The sequence below is a fragment of the Furipterus horrens genome, unplaced genomic scaffold (assembly GCF_987537825.1).
Source record: "Furipterus horrens unplaced genomic scaffold, mFurHor1.1.pri manual_scaffold_4, whole genome shotgun sequence".
Lineage (NCBI taxonomy): Eukaryota > Metazoa > Chordata > Mammalia > Chiroptera > Furipteridae > Furipterus > Furipterus horrens.
In genome coordinates, this window is record NW_028327174.1 from 85,306,457 (window position 1) to 85,324,564 (window position 18,108).

General features: G+C 36.7%; 1 protein-coding gene across 4 annotated transcripts in view; it reads left to right on the forward strand.

Moving 5' to 3' along the window:
- The window catches only part of XPO4 (exportin 4), a 126,653-nt gene that overhangs the window by 96,232 nt on the left and 12,313 nt on the right, over nt 1-18,108 (forward strand). For all 4 annotated transcript variants that reach the window (XM_090273687.1, XM_090273684.1, XM_090273686.1 and 1 more), the window contains 7 exons: nt 5,621-5,797; nt 6,403-6,545; nt 7,012-7,157; nt 7,981-8,158; nt 14,155-14,314; nt 14,807-14,976; nt 16,017-16,191. In XM_090273687.1, coding sequence (XP_090129813.1) covers nt 5,621-5,797; nt 6,403-6,545; nt 7,012-7,157; nt 7,981-8,158; nt 14,155-14,314; nt 14,807-14,976; nt 16,017-16,191 — 1,149 coding nt within the window. The remainder of the gene's footprint in view (nt 1-5,620; nt 5,798-6,402; nt 6,546-7,011; nt 7,158-7,980; nt 8,159-14,154; nt 14,315-14,806; nt 14,977-16,016; nt 16,192-18,108) is intronic.

The following is an 18,108-nucleotide window of genomic DNA, read 5'->3' on the forward strand; positions in this document are numbered from 1 at the left end:
CTTCTTTTTTGCTTCTCTAAATCAGTTTGTATAAGATTTTTTTTTTTTTTTTTCTCTAGTTTGGTAGCTCTCACCTGTAAATTAACTGAGCCTGGTATTTGGATCGAAGCAGGTAGGGAGGTTTAATGTGAGTATTCAGGTTATCTCCAAATACCAAGTTCCACATTTTTTAGGAATGTGTCTATTTCTTGTAGGTTAAGCTTTTACTTTTACATTTTTCTTCAACATTTTAATCACAATTTTGTTACTAAGATAATTTTAGCATACAGTTTTAATGTGAAAATGTTATATGTTCATTGGTAAAAGTAATTCAAACAGTGCATAAAATTAAAATTCTCCAAAAGTCTCATCACTTACCACTTTCTTGTTATCTCTTTATCCATACATTAAGTTATATAATGCCTTTTTCCTCCTGACTATGGACATTTAATACTTATTCATTGTTTTTAAAAATTATTTTGAAAAAGCAAAAAATTAGAAATAAACCAAATCTTTGTAGTTTCACCTTCTGAAACTTGTTATATAAATATTTTGATGTATTTTTTTCAGATTTTAAGGCATGCCCATTAGACTTAAATAAAAACAAAATTTTTTATATTATTATGAACATTTTTATGTTATCAGTTGGTGTTCACAATCATGGTGTTTTATAAAAGATTAGGAGACTAGTTCAGTAAATTTATTTGCGTTGTTTCAAGTAATGATGCAGCAAACATTCTTACAGATAAATCACCATGTGACTCCTGTTAGTAGACATTCTTCAGATCATTTTCATTTTCAGTTAACGCTTCAACTACTACAACTCGTGTCTTATCCACTTAAGGCCACTTTTCACAGTTGCTGTTCAGGAATCAGGCAGACTTTAGAAGGAGTAGGTATGTCATAGAAAGACAGAGGGTAATGAGCATAGCAGTTGAAAATTTTTAGGGATTAAACAAAAGTAGAAAATCAAGAATAGAGAAAAAACAATCTTGATATATTATCTGCTTATCTGTATATAATAAATTTGACTTTTTTTAATTTAAAAAATATATTTATTGGTTTTAGAGAGTAAGGTGGGGAGGGAGAAACAGAAACATTGATTTGTTGTTCCACTCATTTATGCATTCATTAGTTGACTCTTGTATGTCAGAGATCTTGTATGTCCTGACCAGAGATTGAAAATGCCACCGTGATGTATTGGGACAATGCTCTAACCAACTGAGAGCTACCTGGCCAGGGCTAAATTTGACTTTTTAGATTTGAAGTGGACTGGGCGATACAGTTCCTTAAGAGGATCTGGTGCAAGAAGAGGAAGCCCACCTCTCCTCAGAAATTTTTCCAAATTTAAGGAAAAATTAAAACAGCGACGACAACAACAAAAAAACTCTTGCAAAGCTTTAAATAGGAGACAGTGAATGGAAGCTTCAATCCCATGACCACAGAAGGTGCTTGAACTGATTTTTACAGCATTCTTTAACCCTCAGGAGCTTGTTTTAGTTTCTTTTTTGATCAGTTCTAACTATTTTAAACATTGATTTTGTTCTTTCTTGGAGACCTTAGGACAAAAAGCATTTACTATCTTGCAGTTGCCTTATGGATATATCAAACTCTTCTGTAAGTCTAAAATACATTATTGATGTTAGTGATCTGATTTCTCCCATATCAAGAAACGTTTTGATGTTTTATGACCTCAGGAAGTATTTCACCATTACTCAAGTCTTAGCTATAAAAAGAAATGTCTAAAATAATAAGAAAGTGGAGAAATGATGGAATCACCTAAAGGATGATGTAATAATGAACACAGTCACTACAAATGGAATAAACAGCTGCTATTTGTTATTTTCCTGCTTTTGAATTGCATTTTTCCAAGTATGGTATGATCTTTCAAGAAGCTATAAAGGAAGTCTGGAGATACCATCTTTTAAGTCTTTTTTTTTTTTTTAACTTTTAAGTTTCAGTGGATACTAAGGAATTCAGAATTTTTCATTTTCTACTTATAGTAATAAGAGAAGGAAAATGCTAGAATAAGTCATTTCACGGTGAGAAAACAAATCAGAAGATGAATGTAAAAGAGTCAGCAGCACTCCAGGCTCTTTAATGATAATGAAATTGATAATATAAATGAACTCTTGAGACAGTTGTAGCTGACTATATCCTAGATAAATTCTCACAACAGTTCATTAGCAAAAAATATATTTCCAAAGTCAAAAAGAAAATACAGCATTCTCATTGCATAGGGAAATTTCACCCAATATTTTGTGACTGAAGAATTTAGACTCAAATTTTGCTAAATGATAGTGTTGATTGTTTTTTATATTCATGCAACACAATTTACTTAATACCATTTGTAATTGGATTAATGCCAAAAACAGTATGTACTAAGGTGGTTGGAAGGAAATAAATGATTTAGAAATGACAAAAAATTAGTTGAATTGATCCTTTTCATTGGTATTTATATATACATATATATTTTAATCCTCACCCGAGGACATGCTCATTGATTCTAGAGACAGTGGGGGAGGTGGGCGGGGAGGGAGGAAGCAGGGCGGGGGGAAAAAAAAACATTGAGAAACACCAATCAGTTGTCTCAAATGCCCCATATGCACCCCAACCAGAGACTGAACCCACAATCTAGTATGTATTCCCTGACAAGGAATCAAGCCCACAACCCCTTTGGTTTATGGGACCATGCTTCAACCAACTGAGCCACAGCAGCCAGAGCCGTATTTATAAATCTTAATGAATATGTTATTGCACTTACAGAACCAAGAACTTGGCTGTTCTTCAGGAAAATCATGAGCTATCAAAGTTTTCAAAAGGGCAATGCATTTTGATGATAGATGAGTGAAAAGAACCAGCTTAATAGTCAGAACCTATTAGAGATAAGTACAGTTGATTCTCTTTTTGGCAGATTCCATATTTGCAAATTAGCGCCCTTGCTAAAATCTATAACTCCAAAATCAGAACTGGTGGCACTTTCACAGTCATTCTCAGACAGGTGTGTGCAAAGAGTGATGAATAATAGAATCGTTAGGCTTGCTTGTTTCCAACTGAGGTCAAACAAGGCAGTTTTGTTTTCTTTCAGTTCTCTGCCTTGCTGTTTCAGTCCTCATACTGCAAACACACATCCCTTTCACACTCTCCAGTGATACTTTTTCTTCATTTTTGTGTGAAATGAGGTATTCAAAATTTTTGTCAAAAGATGTTGAAGTTCTTCTGTGGGTTTGGTGACTGGATGGTTTCACTTTTTAAAATGTCACAACAACAACCACCCCCGCCCCCGCAAAACACACACACGCATGCACGCACGCATTGTGCTCAGTGCTGTCTGCTGTTCCAGAAAGCAAGAAAGCCTTGATGTGGAGCAAATGCAGGTGTTAGATGAGTTGCATTCAGCCACAAGTTTCATTGCTGTTGCCCTGAGGGTCTATAAACAAACAAACTTAAAACAAGGTGTTGTGTTGATCACCTTGTGTTTGTTCATGTGTACCTGCTGAAAAATAGAAGGAATCTAACCCTGTGTTCAGTAATTCAGAGTTCGTGGCGACTTTATTTATTTATTTATTTATTTATTTATTTATAATTTTCTTCTCTTTTTTTTTTCTATTTTTAAAGATTTTATTTATTTTTAGGGAGAGGGTAAGGGAGGGAGAAAGAGAGGGAGAGAAATATCACTGTGTGGTTGCCTCTTGCACACCCTAACTGGGGACCTGGCCCATAACCCAGGCCTGTGTTCTGACTGGGAGTTGAACCGGTGATGCTTTGGTTCACAGCCCAGTGCTCAATCCACTGAGCTACACCAGCCAGGGCTCATGGCGACTTTTTAGAACATATATGCCACAAATAGCAAGAATTCACTATTTACAAGATGACTGTTCCAGAACTTTCAAAGAATGCTATTTTCAATATGCAGCAGGTTCTCGAATAACATTGTTTTCTATCAGTCAGCCCGTGGTGAAATTGGTTTCCTCCTACATGGTTTCAGTTAAAGTTGCAGAATCTGCCTGCAACAAGTGAGGACTTTAACTGTACCTAGTTTCAAGGCCAGGAAAGTAAAGAATAAAAATTGCGTTTGTTACATGTAAGTTCTTATTAAAATTATGTAATGACGTTCTTTTTACTCTCCATTCTTATGTACATTTTTCACAAAATGACTTAAAAATATTACAACTTTTTGTAAGGCTTATTTGACACAGAAAATAACTTTCCTTGAAGGCAGTGGGTTAATAAAAGCTGAAGACAGAAGGAAACAATTCACTGGAAGCAGTTTACTTGGTGCTTAGATGTCATGAGCTGGAGGTAGTATTCTCATGGTCACGCTGAATCTGGAATACTTGGTGTAGATATTTTAATTCTTTCCTTTTTTGAGATACTGATGAAAGTGTTCTGTGATGAAGGTTTCAGTTTGTTTGCTGTAGAAACCAGAAAAGCAAGTTTGAGATTAGGTCAGTAGACCTTCAGTGTTCCTAGGTCCACTACCTATTAACAGAATGTCGGAAATGGTGGGTTATGCCAAAACCTTTTTAGGAGTGAATTTATACCGGTACATAGTTCAGAGACTCTGCTTCTTTATTTGTAACTATTTATGAGAGATGCCATTTTTAAAAACTAACCCTGAAATCTGTATTTATCTCTTATGGCTGTTAGTATATTTCCTGTATGTTTTTGCCTGTTTCTCATTCTCTCCCATTAAACTGAGCTCGAAAGCATGAACGGTACATTATTTATGTTTTTATGCTAAGTGTAGTGCTTGACACTAAGTGTTCTGGGTTTCATTGAATGGTGATCTAGTGAATTTGTGCTGAAGAAATCAATACACAGATTAAATTATGTGTCCAGGTTACTAATTAAGTAGGAAGGCCTTAGCACCTTCCTGAAACTCCTCTGTAGGCCCTATTTTGGCTTTAAAAAAAAATTATAAAATGTTAAGGAGTGTCTGTGAAGTTCTCCCCCCGTTATTGAATATGATGGTTAGACTAGTCATCATTCTCCCTTTTTTAAAAAATCATTTAAAAGTGTGTAGTAAGTACAAATTTTATCTTTTCATTTTAACAGGTCTCTCTCTTTTTTTTTTTTTTAGATTTTATTTATTTGTTTTTAGAGAGAGGGGAAGGAAGAAAGAGGGAGAGAAACATCAATGTGTGGTTGCCTCTCACGCGCCCCCAACTGGGGACCTGGTGTGCAACCCTGGCATGTGCCCTGACCAGGAATTGAACCAATGACACTTGGTTCGCAGGCTGGCGCTTAAGCCACTGAGCCATGGCAGCAAGGGCTTAACAGGTCTCTTCTTGACTACAGAAAAATGTTAATATTGTTTTTATTTGAAAAATACATGTTCTGTAAAGTACTGAACTAGCTAGTCTTATTAAGAAATAAACATTAATTTCTGTTTGTTTAAGAATTATTTAGATTGAGTTAGAAAGATTTTATAAAGTTTAATAGGAAGCTACACATTTTTACTGCAATGCTTGACTTGATTAGTTAATTTTAGAATGAACTCAGCTAGATTATTGAGTAATATCTGGGAACTTTTATTAAAGGAAAAAGTTATAAAACTACTCGTATAGCTGTGTGACTCTTATTATAATACCCACCTTATTTCTCTGGCCATTGTCTTGCGAAACTTATTTCCTCCTAGCTTGATAAAGATGACATGGTCTACATGGAAGCATATGACAAGTTGCTGGAGTCCTGGCTGACTTTGGTCCAGGATGACAAACATTTCCATAAAGGCTTTTTTACCCAGCATGCAGTTCAAGTCTTCAATTCTTACATTCAGTGCCACCTGGCTGCTCCAGATGGCACAAGGAATTTGGTAAGTTTTAAGCCAGATTGTGATTAAAATTTTGTTTCATCATAGGCTCTGTTTTGTCAATTTTATCCTCTTGTACATTGTGTAATGCTAGAAATTTGGGTTGAGTTCTTCAGAGGATTTGCTGAGAGTGTTAGATGGAGGCAGAAGTGGTCCCTTGTCTTAAGTGCATCATGTTTTGTGGGATGTGGCTGGTAGTTACCTCCTGTGTCTTCAGTTACCCACCTGTGTCTTCCTAGTTTTGAAGTCGTATGAATGAATCCTTGTACCCGAGGACCATGGATCTTAAAGATTTCAGATCTTTTCAGTGACAGAAATTAATTCTCTGGTGTGGGAGGTGGGTTGTGGGTGGGCGATTAACTTTACATATGTATGCTGTGGGTTTTTATGCTTCACTTCTTTCTCTTGTGTATTTCCTGCTTTGAGTGACTGTAAGGCTGTCAGCACAGTTACGTAGGGGTCCCTAGGCAGCTGCACTGAATGTAAGCTCTGTCCACCTCCCCTTCTCACGTGAAATGTGGAGGCTATTTCACAGTGCAGCAAAAATTCGTGGCTTGTAGAACAAAGGCGTGTAGTTCATTACTCATTATTTCTCTCTTTGATAACAGACTGCCAATGGTGTGGCTTCTCGTGAGGAAGAGGAAATAAGTGAGCTTCAAGAGGATGATCGAGACCAGTTTTCAGATCAGCTGGCCAGTGTAGGAATGCTAGGAAGAGTTGCTGCAGAGCACTGTATACCTCTTCTGACAAGGTACACACAGTCCAAAGAACCCACAGAGCAAATGCTCCGTACTTGTACTTCCCTGGAGAGCACTTTACACACTCTCCCACCCTGTACACACCCAGCACACCAGAGCAAGTGGACAGAAACATACTCATAGTTGCATTCCTTGGCATTCATTGGAGCCCAGGCACTCCAGCATAGATGGCAGAGAGATTATGGAGACATGGTTGACCCATATCAGTAAAAACTTGGAATAACCAGTTTTCATATGCCAGTTGTAAACTTCGATTGTTTGTGAAGCACTGTTTTAAATCTCTCATAAGTGATAAGTCAGTTCCCATAGTGCTATAAGAACAGTTGTGTATGATAATAAATACTTCTGTATATGTGTTTTCGTGCTAAGATCTTAATTTATGTTGTCTCATATGTGGAAATTATGTTACTCTAAGTCTTTGCTTATTGAAAGTTATGAAGCTGTTTTTTTTTCTTTTAGTTTATTAGAAGAAAGAGTAACAAGACTCCACAGTCAGTTACAGCGACATCAGCAGCAGTTACTTGCTTCACCTGGTTCAAGCACCATTCACAACAAAATGCTTGATGACCTATATGAAGATATTCACTGGCTTATTTTAGTTACAGGTTGGTTGGTTGTTTCCTTTTAAAATGTAATTGCCAGCTGAGCAGTTTAAGCTTTAAAAAGAAACTTCTTGTATTAAAAATAATAGTCCATACATCATATTGGGTGAAATTTGGCAACAGCTGCTCTATGTTATAGCTATGGATGCATTTTTTAAAAATATTGGGTAACATGTATTAAGTGTCTGTTGCATACTGAATGTTTTATGTGGAGCTCATTATAGCTCATTGAATTGCTACTATTATTAGGTATTATTATTGTTGTTGTCATTATTATTATCCCCTTCTTAAAAATGATGAGGCTGAGACTTAGAGAGTTATAAGGAATAGTCCATGGCTACACTGCTATTAACTTTTGGAACCAGAATACAAATTTAGGCAGTCTGACTTTTAGAGTCTTCTACGGTAACCATACTGTTAAGTGTTTGTGTATTTTAAATAATCAGGAAAAAAAACCTTAATTTTTGAACAGGCATCCCCAGATATTGACTTTTGATATAGATAATATTAAAATTCCTGTTAACTTTACAGAATATATTACTGAAAATTATTAAAAGGTAGTAGATTAAATAGCCTACATGTCAGTATGAATGATAAAATTGTTGGGTAAACATTTGTCCTTTGTTCTTTTTTGTTTTTTTAGATTTAATTATCTAAGAAATAGAAAGTTTCTTCTCATCAATCTTGAAATTAACATTAAATTTATAATTTACTTTTACATCAATATATATGATATATAAAAATCAAATAAAACAAAACATTTATAGTACAATTTGATAAATGTAGATTTGTTAAGTGTTCATTTTTAATTTTTTTTAAACTGAAGGCTACCTCTTAGCTGATGATACTCAGGGAGAGACTCCGCTAATACCTCCAGAAATAATGGAATATTCCATTAAGCATTCATCTGAAGTTGACATTAATACAACACTTCAAATTTTGGGATCTCCAGGAGAAAAGGCTTCTTCCATCCCAGGGTACAACAGAACAGATTCTGTGATTAGGTAATATGAACTCTATAGCTGTGCTCTTGTAATTTATACTGTTTTATTAAGTTCTGAGTTGATGGGTAGATGACTTGAGTGATAGATACATTGTAAATCTGATACCTGAAAGAAGATAAAACTTGGAGAAGCCTTGAAATAAACAAGGACGGCAAGTACTCAGTATATATTTAAGCAGCAACACTCGGATGAGATTGACAGGGAGACTTTGAGGGGACGTTTGCTCTCATGCACTGTAACCATCTCTCTTGTCCATCAGAAAGTAGTACTGATGTGGGTACAGGCACCATAAATGCAAGAAACAGAATATCACATTTCTTAGAGACCAGATAAATGTTAACAAGTACTATTGTTCATAAAGATAAAACTACATTTTAGTGTCTTTCTTAAGGAAAACTGATTCTTATCTTATAAAATAGAACTATTTATCCCAAATATGTGAAATCTGAAAGCCCTGTTAATAAAGTTACAAGACTATGTGCCTCAATTGAAAGAATTCGCTTTAATTTTCCTAATAGTAATGGCAAGTTTTTCATTAGTTCTTAATGGTGACACTGAGGACGGATAAATCTGAACTAATTGTTCTTCTAAACGTGGATTTGAAATAGCATTTTAAATTCAGTATATTTAAATTTAGGTGGTAGGCAGAGATATCAATGATGAAATAAGACTGGTTTTTGTCAGTTCAAAATCAGTAACTCAAACAAGGTCCTGTGCCCCTTATTATTTTTATCTTAATGCTAAAATACATGGATGTCATTTGTGCCTGTGCAGTAGAAAATATGATTTTAAAATATTGAACTTGTAAGCTATTATCAAGGAAATGTTTGGGAATTCATTCCATTATTGTCGCATTCTCTTGTTTGAAATAAAGTGTCAGTGCTCTGTTGGAAAAGTTTTCTCTCTTCCTTTTAGGCCTGTAGGCCTATGATTAAGTAGAAATCATTACTTTTGCTTTGGTTTGATTCACAGTGAATGTTAATTCAAAGGCAATTCCTGTCAAGATGCTGTCTTGTGATATTCTTTGTCATATTTCTTGCCTGGGCAGTATCATCAAGCTTTCCTTGTATTTTCAGTGCTTTTTCAATTTTTGCAGTGGAGCAAAACCATTTGATATCTGAGAGCACAGACTATGGAGGAATGAGGCAAGAGTTGAAAAAACCACCAAAAAAAAAATCACCAGTTTTTTTAGCCCAAAGAATTAATGTGAAATTGGATGGTATATAGGAGAAATATTCTTTATTTGATTAAAAAATGAATTTACATTTCTTGAAAAAGTATTATTTGACAAAAGTTATTGAGTACTTCCTATGTATCTGGCACTGTTCTAGGCATTTGGGATACATTAGTGAGCAAAACAGACAGATTGTTCCCCTTTTGAAGCTCCCTGTAGGGGAGAGACAATAAAGAAGTTAATTATGTGTATATTAGGAGACTGTAAATGCTGTGGTAAGAAACTGAGCAGGGTGGGGGATCAGGAATGCAGACTCAGGGACTGCTTGTAACTTTTTTTTAAACCTCACCTGAGGATATATTTATTGATTTTAGAAAGGGGGAGGGGAGACTGAAATAGAGAAATATCGACTGGTTGCCTCCTGTACAGGTAGAACCTCCAACCTTTTGGTGTACTGGAGGGATGATTGTCCAACTAACTGAACCATCCAGCCAGGGCAACTTCTTGTAACTTTAAATAGTGTAGTCACTGTCAGCTTCCTTTAGAAGGTGTCTGGTGAGCCAAGGCTTGAGGTTGGTGAGAGGCTGAAAAGGCTGGGGAAGAACATTGCAATAGTGAACAGCGGATGCAGAAGCCCCACTGCAGGCCTGCATCCAGGACCAGCAGGAGATGCCACAGTGGGTGGAGCATAGTGGGATGGAATTGTGTGGCAGATGGAGTTAGAGGGGAAATAGAAGGGCATCAGTGAAGTGTTTGGGCCTTTATAGTATCTGCTCTGAATGGAGTGGGTGCTTCTGTAAGGTTTTGAGCAGAAGAGATGAACATGCTGTGTTGAGGGTCAACTACCAGGGCCAGAGATGGCAGCAAGGAAACCAGTGAAGAGATTAGCTGTTCTCATCCAGAGAAAGATGCTGGTCCAGACCAGAGTGATAGTAGAGGTTGAAGGAAGCTCTCTTTGACTCACTGTGCTGACTTCTGGTTTATGAAATGCAAAGGTAATCCAATATTTTCCATAATACCAAGAAAGTACTCTATGGGGCACTGATTGCTATCTGAAATGTAAAACATGTTCAAGATAGCATGTTTAAGAAATTGAGGTAGGACTAGGGTGTCAATCTTGGGATTGCAACAGCTAAAACAGTGTTGTGATGTTGTCATCAGTTTTTCCAATCCCCGTGCATGCCGAGGTCTGAGGGTGCAGTAGAAATGTGATAGTGACATAGGAGGGTCAAGAGAGGACTCCCCGGAAGAGGTGGAATTTACACTGAAACTGAGGGGATGGATGGGAGTTTGCAGCATGCAGAGGAAGAGGAAGACTATCCCAGGCACTGACAGCAGCCGAGCAGGGGTCTGGAAGGGGAGGAGGCAGCCATGCATGCGAGGGGAGAGGTGTCTGCTGAGAGTAGAGGGGTAGGGTGGGCTGTGGAGAGGGCTTAATGAAGTTGGAATAAAAGAGTTGAAAAAAGTTCAAAAACAGGTAAGTGAGCTAATCAAATTGCTTTATTAGAGGATTGCAGCGTGGCAGCTGAATGTAAAGGACGGCTGGTAAGTTAGTAAGCATTTCTGTTAGTGGAGTAAAAATAATGGGAAGGGCAGATGGATGACAGGTGTTTCAGGGGCAGCTTCAGGGACTTTGGTTAATCAAAGGTGGTGAGGAGAGAGGCAGGAATGAGGACAGGCTACTGGGAGTCCTAGGTTCATCTGTCTGTGGTATTCTTGACCTTGTTTCCACTTTATACAAAAGGGCAAAATCTTCCTCATTCCAAGTCTTACTGTGATGGGTTGTCAGATGTGTAGAACCCTGCGGAGTGCCACATAATGTGGTATTGGAATTGAGTGACTGAGTAATGGATAACCAGTAATTCTACAAATCAGGAGGATTTTAGTCCTTGGCCTTAAATGGTACAGCAGAGTGACCTAATCAAGTTGTCAGCTATCGTATTATTAAAAATAGTTTTTTGTGATAGAGCTATGTGATTTTTGGCATATAACAAGAAGTTCAAATAATTGAGGACTCTGCTGTTTTAAAAATGCCTTCCATTTACTTACGTGAATGAGTTTTCTCAGTTTTATCTATTAAAATGAAAAATAGGGGCCACATTATACTCAACTCTGTCTCATTCTAGCAATAAGTAATGTTTTTTCACAGATACATAAACTAATTTGGAAAAATAAATCCCTGCTACATTAATCTCATTCAGAGATGCATAAAATTTTATATTTACATTTAATACTTTATTTAAATGTGTTTTGTGCAGTTATGTACTAATAAATATTGTAATAATTCAGAAAACATTTAAAAATTATTATGATCATTGGAAATTTAAAAAAATTTTATTTTAGCATCTAGACATTTGTTTTAGAGAAGTATATTGTGTGGTCAATATAACGAAGATAGCCCTGGCCAGGTGGCTTGGCTGATTGGAGCATCCTCCCATACACCAAGAGGTTGTGGGTTCAATCCCCAGTCAGGGCACATACCTAGTTTGCAGGTTCAGTTCCCCAGTCAAGGTACGTATGAGAGGCAACCAATTAATGTTTCTATTTCACATCAATGTCTCTCCTCTTCCTCCTCTCCTAAATATCAATAAACATATCCATGGGTGAGGGTTAAAATAATAATATTTTAAAATAAATGAGTATAAAATTTATTATATTAGTATAGTAGTCTGTGGGGAAATGAAACCAAAACAAAAATTTAAGGAGAAAAAGAAACAATGTAAAGTTTCTAACTGTTAAAAACTTGTTTATTTTTCAGATGGGTGATGGTGAGTATCACAACACTATGATAATTAAGTTCCAGTGCATAAATTTATATGGCTACTGTAATTATTTCAGATTCTGTTAGCCTGCAAATTGTATCATTTAAAACAATTCTTTTAAAAAAATGTTTTCTAGATATGTTAATGATACTTCTTTGTTTTAGAGATGATACTTCTTTGTTTTAGAGAAGAACATTTTTTAAAAGCATCAAATTTTGTCTTACCAAAATTATTTACTCTTATGGGGAGAATTTGATACATCTACTTAAATGTGTTGTGAGGTCATCAGGGCATTATTGTTTACATGTACCCTAAAATAATTTTGTTAAAGTTAGCGCACTGGTGCTATAGGGAATATATATAGGGGAAAAGGAGAGGAACCTTAGGAACCACCTGTTTAAAAGAGGTCAATAGAGCAGGATGTCAAAGCCTGGGGAAAGGTAAGAAAAAGCTGAGGGGAAATATGGGAAATGTGCAAGGGAAGGCATTTCAAAAGGGCAGAGTGTCAGCAGTGTCTCTTACTTTTGGGACTTCAAACTGGGTAAAGAATTGAAATGTCCATAAGATTTCATCACAGGCAGACAGTTTCAGTCATCTTGAGAGCAGTAGGGACAGTAGAAGCTAGACTTCCTGTGATTAAAACCCCTTTCCTGGTACTGGTAGTCACAAAATGGTGTGGTAATGGGTTCTTTCCATGAAATCCTTGCTTCTTTGCCTTTTAGCAAAAGTCAAGTATATGAGGTCTGTCCAGAAGGTATCCAGCCATGTAATATGAAAAATAGACATTTACTGAAGAAGATACAAGATACCTTGTACATAGGACAATGATGTCTCAGTCCCCTTCAAAGCGGGCACCTTGGGACCTCACACAGTTCTCCCAATCGCCATCAGCTGCCCTGTTGTATTTTCCTGAATCTCATCGAGGGTCTGAAATCTCTTCCCTTTCAAAGGTGATTTTAGTATTGGGAAAAGCCAGAAGTCTTAGGACACCAAATCTAGGCTGTAGCGGGGCTGAGTCACCTGGGTGATTTGATGTTTTGCCAGAAAAACTCTGTACGAGATGTGATGCATGAGTGGGCACGTTGTTGTGATAAAGCTGCCAATCACCAGTTACCCATAGCTGCGGCCTTCTGAATCATCCGAATAATTTCCACAGAGGAATGTTCAAGCTTAACGCAAAATTGGATGCAGATTCATTGCTCCACTCAGTCATTTTAAATGTGATGGCCACAGAGTATACATGCTCACTGAATGGCATCTACTCCCCTCACTGATTAGTACAGTGAGGTTGTCATTGTTCACACATGTGCATTCCAGTACACTTTCCTTGGCTGCCAGGTTACGTTGATGTCGTTCACACCATTCTCACATTAACAATGGCTGGACTTTTTCTGGACAGACCTTGTATATCACTTCTGGTTATGTGCTCCCCTAACCCACCTGGAACAAAGGCTTTGTTTTTCTGCATGTTGTGCCTTGTTGTTAACACACAGTCATTATGTAGTGTAGGAAAGGACATTGTATACATCATGTAAGCAGTTTTTGTAGCAAGAGTTTTATTTAAAACACAATTAAGAATCAAATTTGTTAAGAAATGAATAGGACTATCAGATTTAGCGACAGGACTCAATATTCAAAACATTCTGGGTAAGTCAATTACCAGACCATGGACCACAGAATGACCAATGTATAAAGACAAACAGTATTAACCATGGCAGTGTTAAGTAGTGATGGTGTGCTGAAGAATTTAACATTTACCCTAAACTTTTAATTTTATGTATTTCTCCATTTTGAATCTGAAAAATCTGTTTAGACAGTAATGCAGGAACAACTTCAATAGAAGGATGTCTCTGGCCACAACTCCTCTCCCTTTCTTTGTCTCATTTGCTGCTTCCTGAAAGGTCAGCAACAAAGTAGGACATTTGTCTACAGCTTTACTGATGAAAATTTCAAGTACAGCCTGGCCTAAATCCAGAGTTGGGAAACAAAAAGGGACTTTTATGAAGAAAATAACTAATACATAGATTGAAAAATAAATGACTTCTTTTTTGTATCCATAGGCTTTTATCTGCTGTTCTCAGAGTTTCGGAAGTTGAATCTCGAGCAATAAGAGCAGATCTCACTCATCTGCTAAGCCCTCAAATGGGCAAAGACATTGTTTGGTTTCTAAAACGCTGGGCAAAGACTTATCTCTTGGTGGATGAGAAGCTATACGATCAGGTCAGAATGTAAAACTGTTTAATTTCATTTGGATTTATGATAATAGCAGTTGTAGAAATGAGAACATTTTCTTGGTTATTTTTTCATAAAAATGTGAGTAAGAGCTGAACATTTTCCACATGAAAGAGGACTATCTGAATGGCATTCGATTTTAATAACTTTTATTAGGGCACATCTTTTGATTCAGCGTATTTTAACCAATATTAAGTTATAGATTACTCTTCAAGAATGGATTAATTTATGTTCTTTATATTTGATGTAAATTCACGTTAGTGTGTTAGTAACGGAACAATTATAGCAAACAGGAAAATCATTGAAAAATGTAAGTAGATGGAGGATGCATTTTTTGGCCTTATAGATATGAATTCATTTGTAAAATTGATGTGAAGTAAGCATTATTTCACTTTTAGATTCTAATTTCAGTTTGATTTTTCTATGGATTTTTTTAGCTGATCTTTTTCTCTGACCTAAAATATCGGTTTTCTCTTCAAGATAAGTGTACCATTCAGTACAGCATTTGGAGCAGATACTGAGGGTTCTCAGTGGATTATTGGCTACCTCTTACAGAAAGTCATCAGTAACCTCTCAGTGTGGAGTAGTGAACAAGACCTTGCAAGTGACACTGTGCAGCTCCTTGTCACTTTGGTGGAAAGAAGAGAAAGGTAAGCTGCTGGTAAGAGTCAGGCTGTGTGTGTGTGTAACTTCAGTTTGCTTTTTATTGTAGACATTGCAAGTGGCACACAGTTATATGGTCCTACCCTGCATTTTTTGAACAGTATGTTTAAAAAACAATGTCATGGCCCCTACCGGTGTAGCTCAGTTTCTTGGGTGTTATCCTGCAAAGTGAAAGGTTACCTGGATTCCCAGTAAGAGCATATTACATTCCTGGGTTGCAGGTTTGGTCCCCAGTCGGGGTGTGTATAAGAGGGAGCCAATTGATCTTTCTCTCTTTCATTGATGTTTCTTACCCTCTCTTACTCCCTTTCTTCCCATTTCTCTAAAGATAAATTTTCTTAAAATCTTAGCAAAATGATGTCATATTATTGTTACAAGTGCAAATGAAGTTTTCCTGTGTTACAAGCGATGGTTGCATTGACTGTTCAAGGATTCATCATTGAAGTATCTTATGAATAACATACATGGTTAATTTAATTTATAAGTTAAAGTTTTAAGAAACTTTAATATAGAATAGTCCCATTTCATTTTTCACTAGCATTATCCCATTATAAAGATGGAAAAACTGATAATTTAATAATTTAATTTAATTTTGCAAAGTAAAATTTTTAGTGCTTTCTACAACAAATTCTGAAAATATCATTTTTCTTGCTGTATAGGAATACGATTATTATTACTATTGTCATTGGCTACTATTTATTGATTTCTTATAATTTACTAGGTTACTGTTCCAAGTCTTTCATACAAAGTACCTCATTTAATCATATCAGTCTCAGTCATGAGATTTGGGGTTGTTATTACTGTTGTTATTCCTATTTTACAGATCAGAAAACTGATAAGAGAGATTAAATACATTTTACATTGTCATATTCCCAATGGGATTTGAATGCAAGCTTGTGGGACTCTGAAGTCTATACCCAGCTTGCTGTACTTTAAAGTTAATTAAATCCAGTTACCTTCCATTTTGTTTACTTAGGATACATACAGTGTAAGTGGTGCATCTTTCTTTTGCTCTTTCTGTCCATAGGGCAAACCTAGTAATCCAGTGTGAAAACTGGTGGAATTTAGCTAAACAGTTTGCGAGCCGAAGCCCCCCTCTGAATTTCCTGTCTAGTCCTGTGCAGAGGACACTGATGAAGGCTCTTGTCCTGGGAGGTTTTGCACAGATGGACACAGAAACCAAACAACAGTATTGGACTGAGGTAACAGTTCCCCTGATTCTCATTTCACCGTCTGGTGAAACTTTGTTGTTTTATCTATGCGTTGCCATGAAATAATCCATGGAGATATAAACTATTCTCTGTGGACTATTTTTCTCTCCAAATATATAGGTTGAAGCTTATTATTTACAGCTAACATCTTATGGTTTGCTCATATCTGCTTGTTATGACATTGAATATTAATTATTATGTGTTCTGCAGTTTAGGTATTTTGTTTTCCCAACTCAAATGAGAACCTGAACTGGTGTATTACTTCTTCATTAAAAATCAATGAAGTGTTCTTTTGTCTTGAACAGGAGCTACTAATTAACTACTGTATTAGTCTGCTAGAGCTGCTGTAACAATACCACAGACTTGGTGTTAACGACAGGAATTTATTGTCTCACAGTCGGGTGTTACAGGATTTGATCTGTTTGGGGCTGTAAGGGATAATCTGATCTGGCCTCTCTTGATGTCTGGGACTTTGCTGTCAATCTTTGGCATTCCTTGGCTTGTAGACACACCACTCTTACCTTTGTCTTTATCTTCACGTGACTGTCTCCATGTTTGCAGACCTGTGTCCAAATTTCCCCTCTTTCTAAGGACACCAGTCATACTGTATTAGTGGGTCTACCCTAAGAACTTAATCTTAATTTAACTAATTACATCTGAAACAACTCTATTTTCACATAAGGCCACATTCTGAGTTTCTAGGGGTTTGAACTTTAACATACCAATTTTGGAAGGACATAATCCAACCTATAATAATCACTGTGGACATTGCCTTACCATTGCATGTAGGTTGCCAGCCTAGAGCAATTGTGACTTCAGAAGCAGAAGAGAAACCAGGCTGACTTTGTATTCGTAGTTGAACTAATTAGTGTTATTAGATATAGAGCTTTAAATAGAATTAAGATATTATCTTGATGAATATGCCTATTCACTCTTATACCCAGGGCAGGACTGAGTGTCCCAAGTTATGTTCTATGCTGAGAGGAGTTGGAAAGCAGAAAACAGGCAAGAGCTCATGTTGGGCTTGACCCTGCAGAACAGAGGTTGGCAAACTAGTCCATAGACCAAATCTAGCCTGTTGTCTGTTCTTAAAAAGTTTTTATTGAAACACATTCAGTCTCAGTTGTTTACATGCTGTCTATGATTGTGTTCACACAACAGTGCAGTTGTAACTGAGTAGTTGGGCCAGAAGTGGCATATCCTGCCAAGTCTGAAATATTTACCCCTGGCCCTTTATAAGCGTGGGGCAAAAGTGGGTTTACAGTTGTTTGTATGGAAAATAACACATAATTAATTAATAATAATAGAAGAATCAACTCTGTTTCGTGTACTTAGAACTGTAAACCTATTGCCTCCCCAATTTCCCCCCCAAAAAACAAAAAACAGTTTGCCAGTCCCAACTGTGGAGGCTTAGTGTTTTACTGGAAAGAGGTGAGGATAGTGACTGAATTCTGTGGATAGCATTGAAGTTACATTCTGTCATTTGTAGTATCTCCTTCTTTTCTCTTTTTCTTCCTCCCTTGAAGGTAAATTAAGGAAATGAGGATGATAGCCTGCACTTACGTTTCCATAAATTATCATTTTTGTTTTATGAGATGTAATTTACATACAGGGTCTGCTGCATGGGCAACAGCAGACCCTCCATATCACCCTGCCCAGGCTCTGTAGCTTCAGCTTCACTGGAGAGGACACTCCAGCGTCATCGCAAGATGTCGATTCAACACGGGAGGAGACAGATACCGTGTCACTCCTGAGTTGGACTGCACAGCCATTCTCGGCGGTGCAGATAGACTCTTAAGAAGCTACACCATCGTCTCTCGAGACGGACGGCTGCCGACGGAATTTACATACATCATTATATATAATGGTTTCACTTACATTTAATGTGAAATTATTGGAATAAGTTTA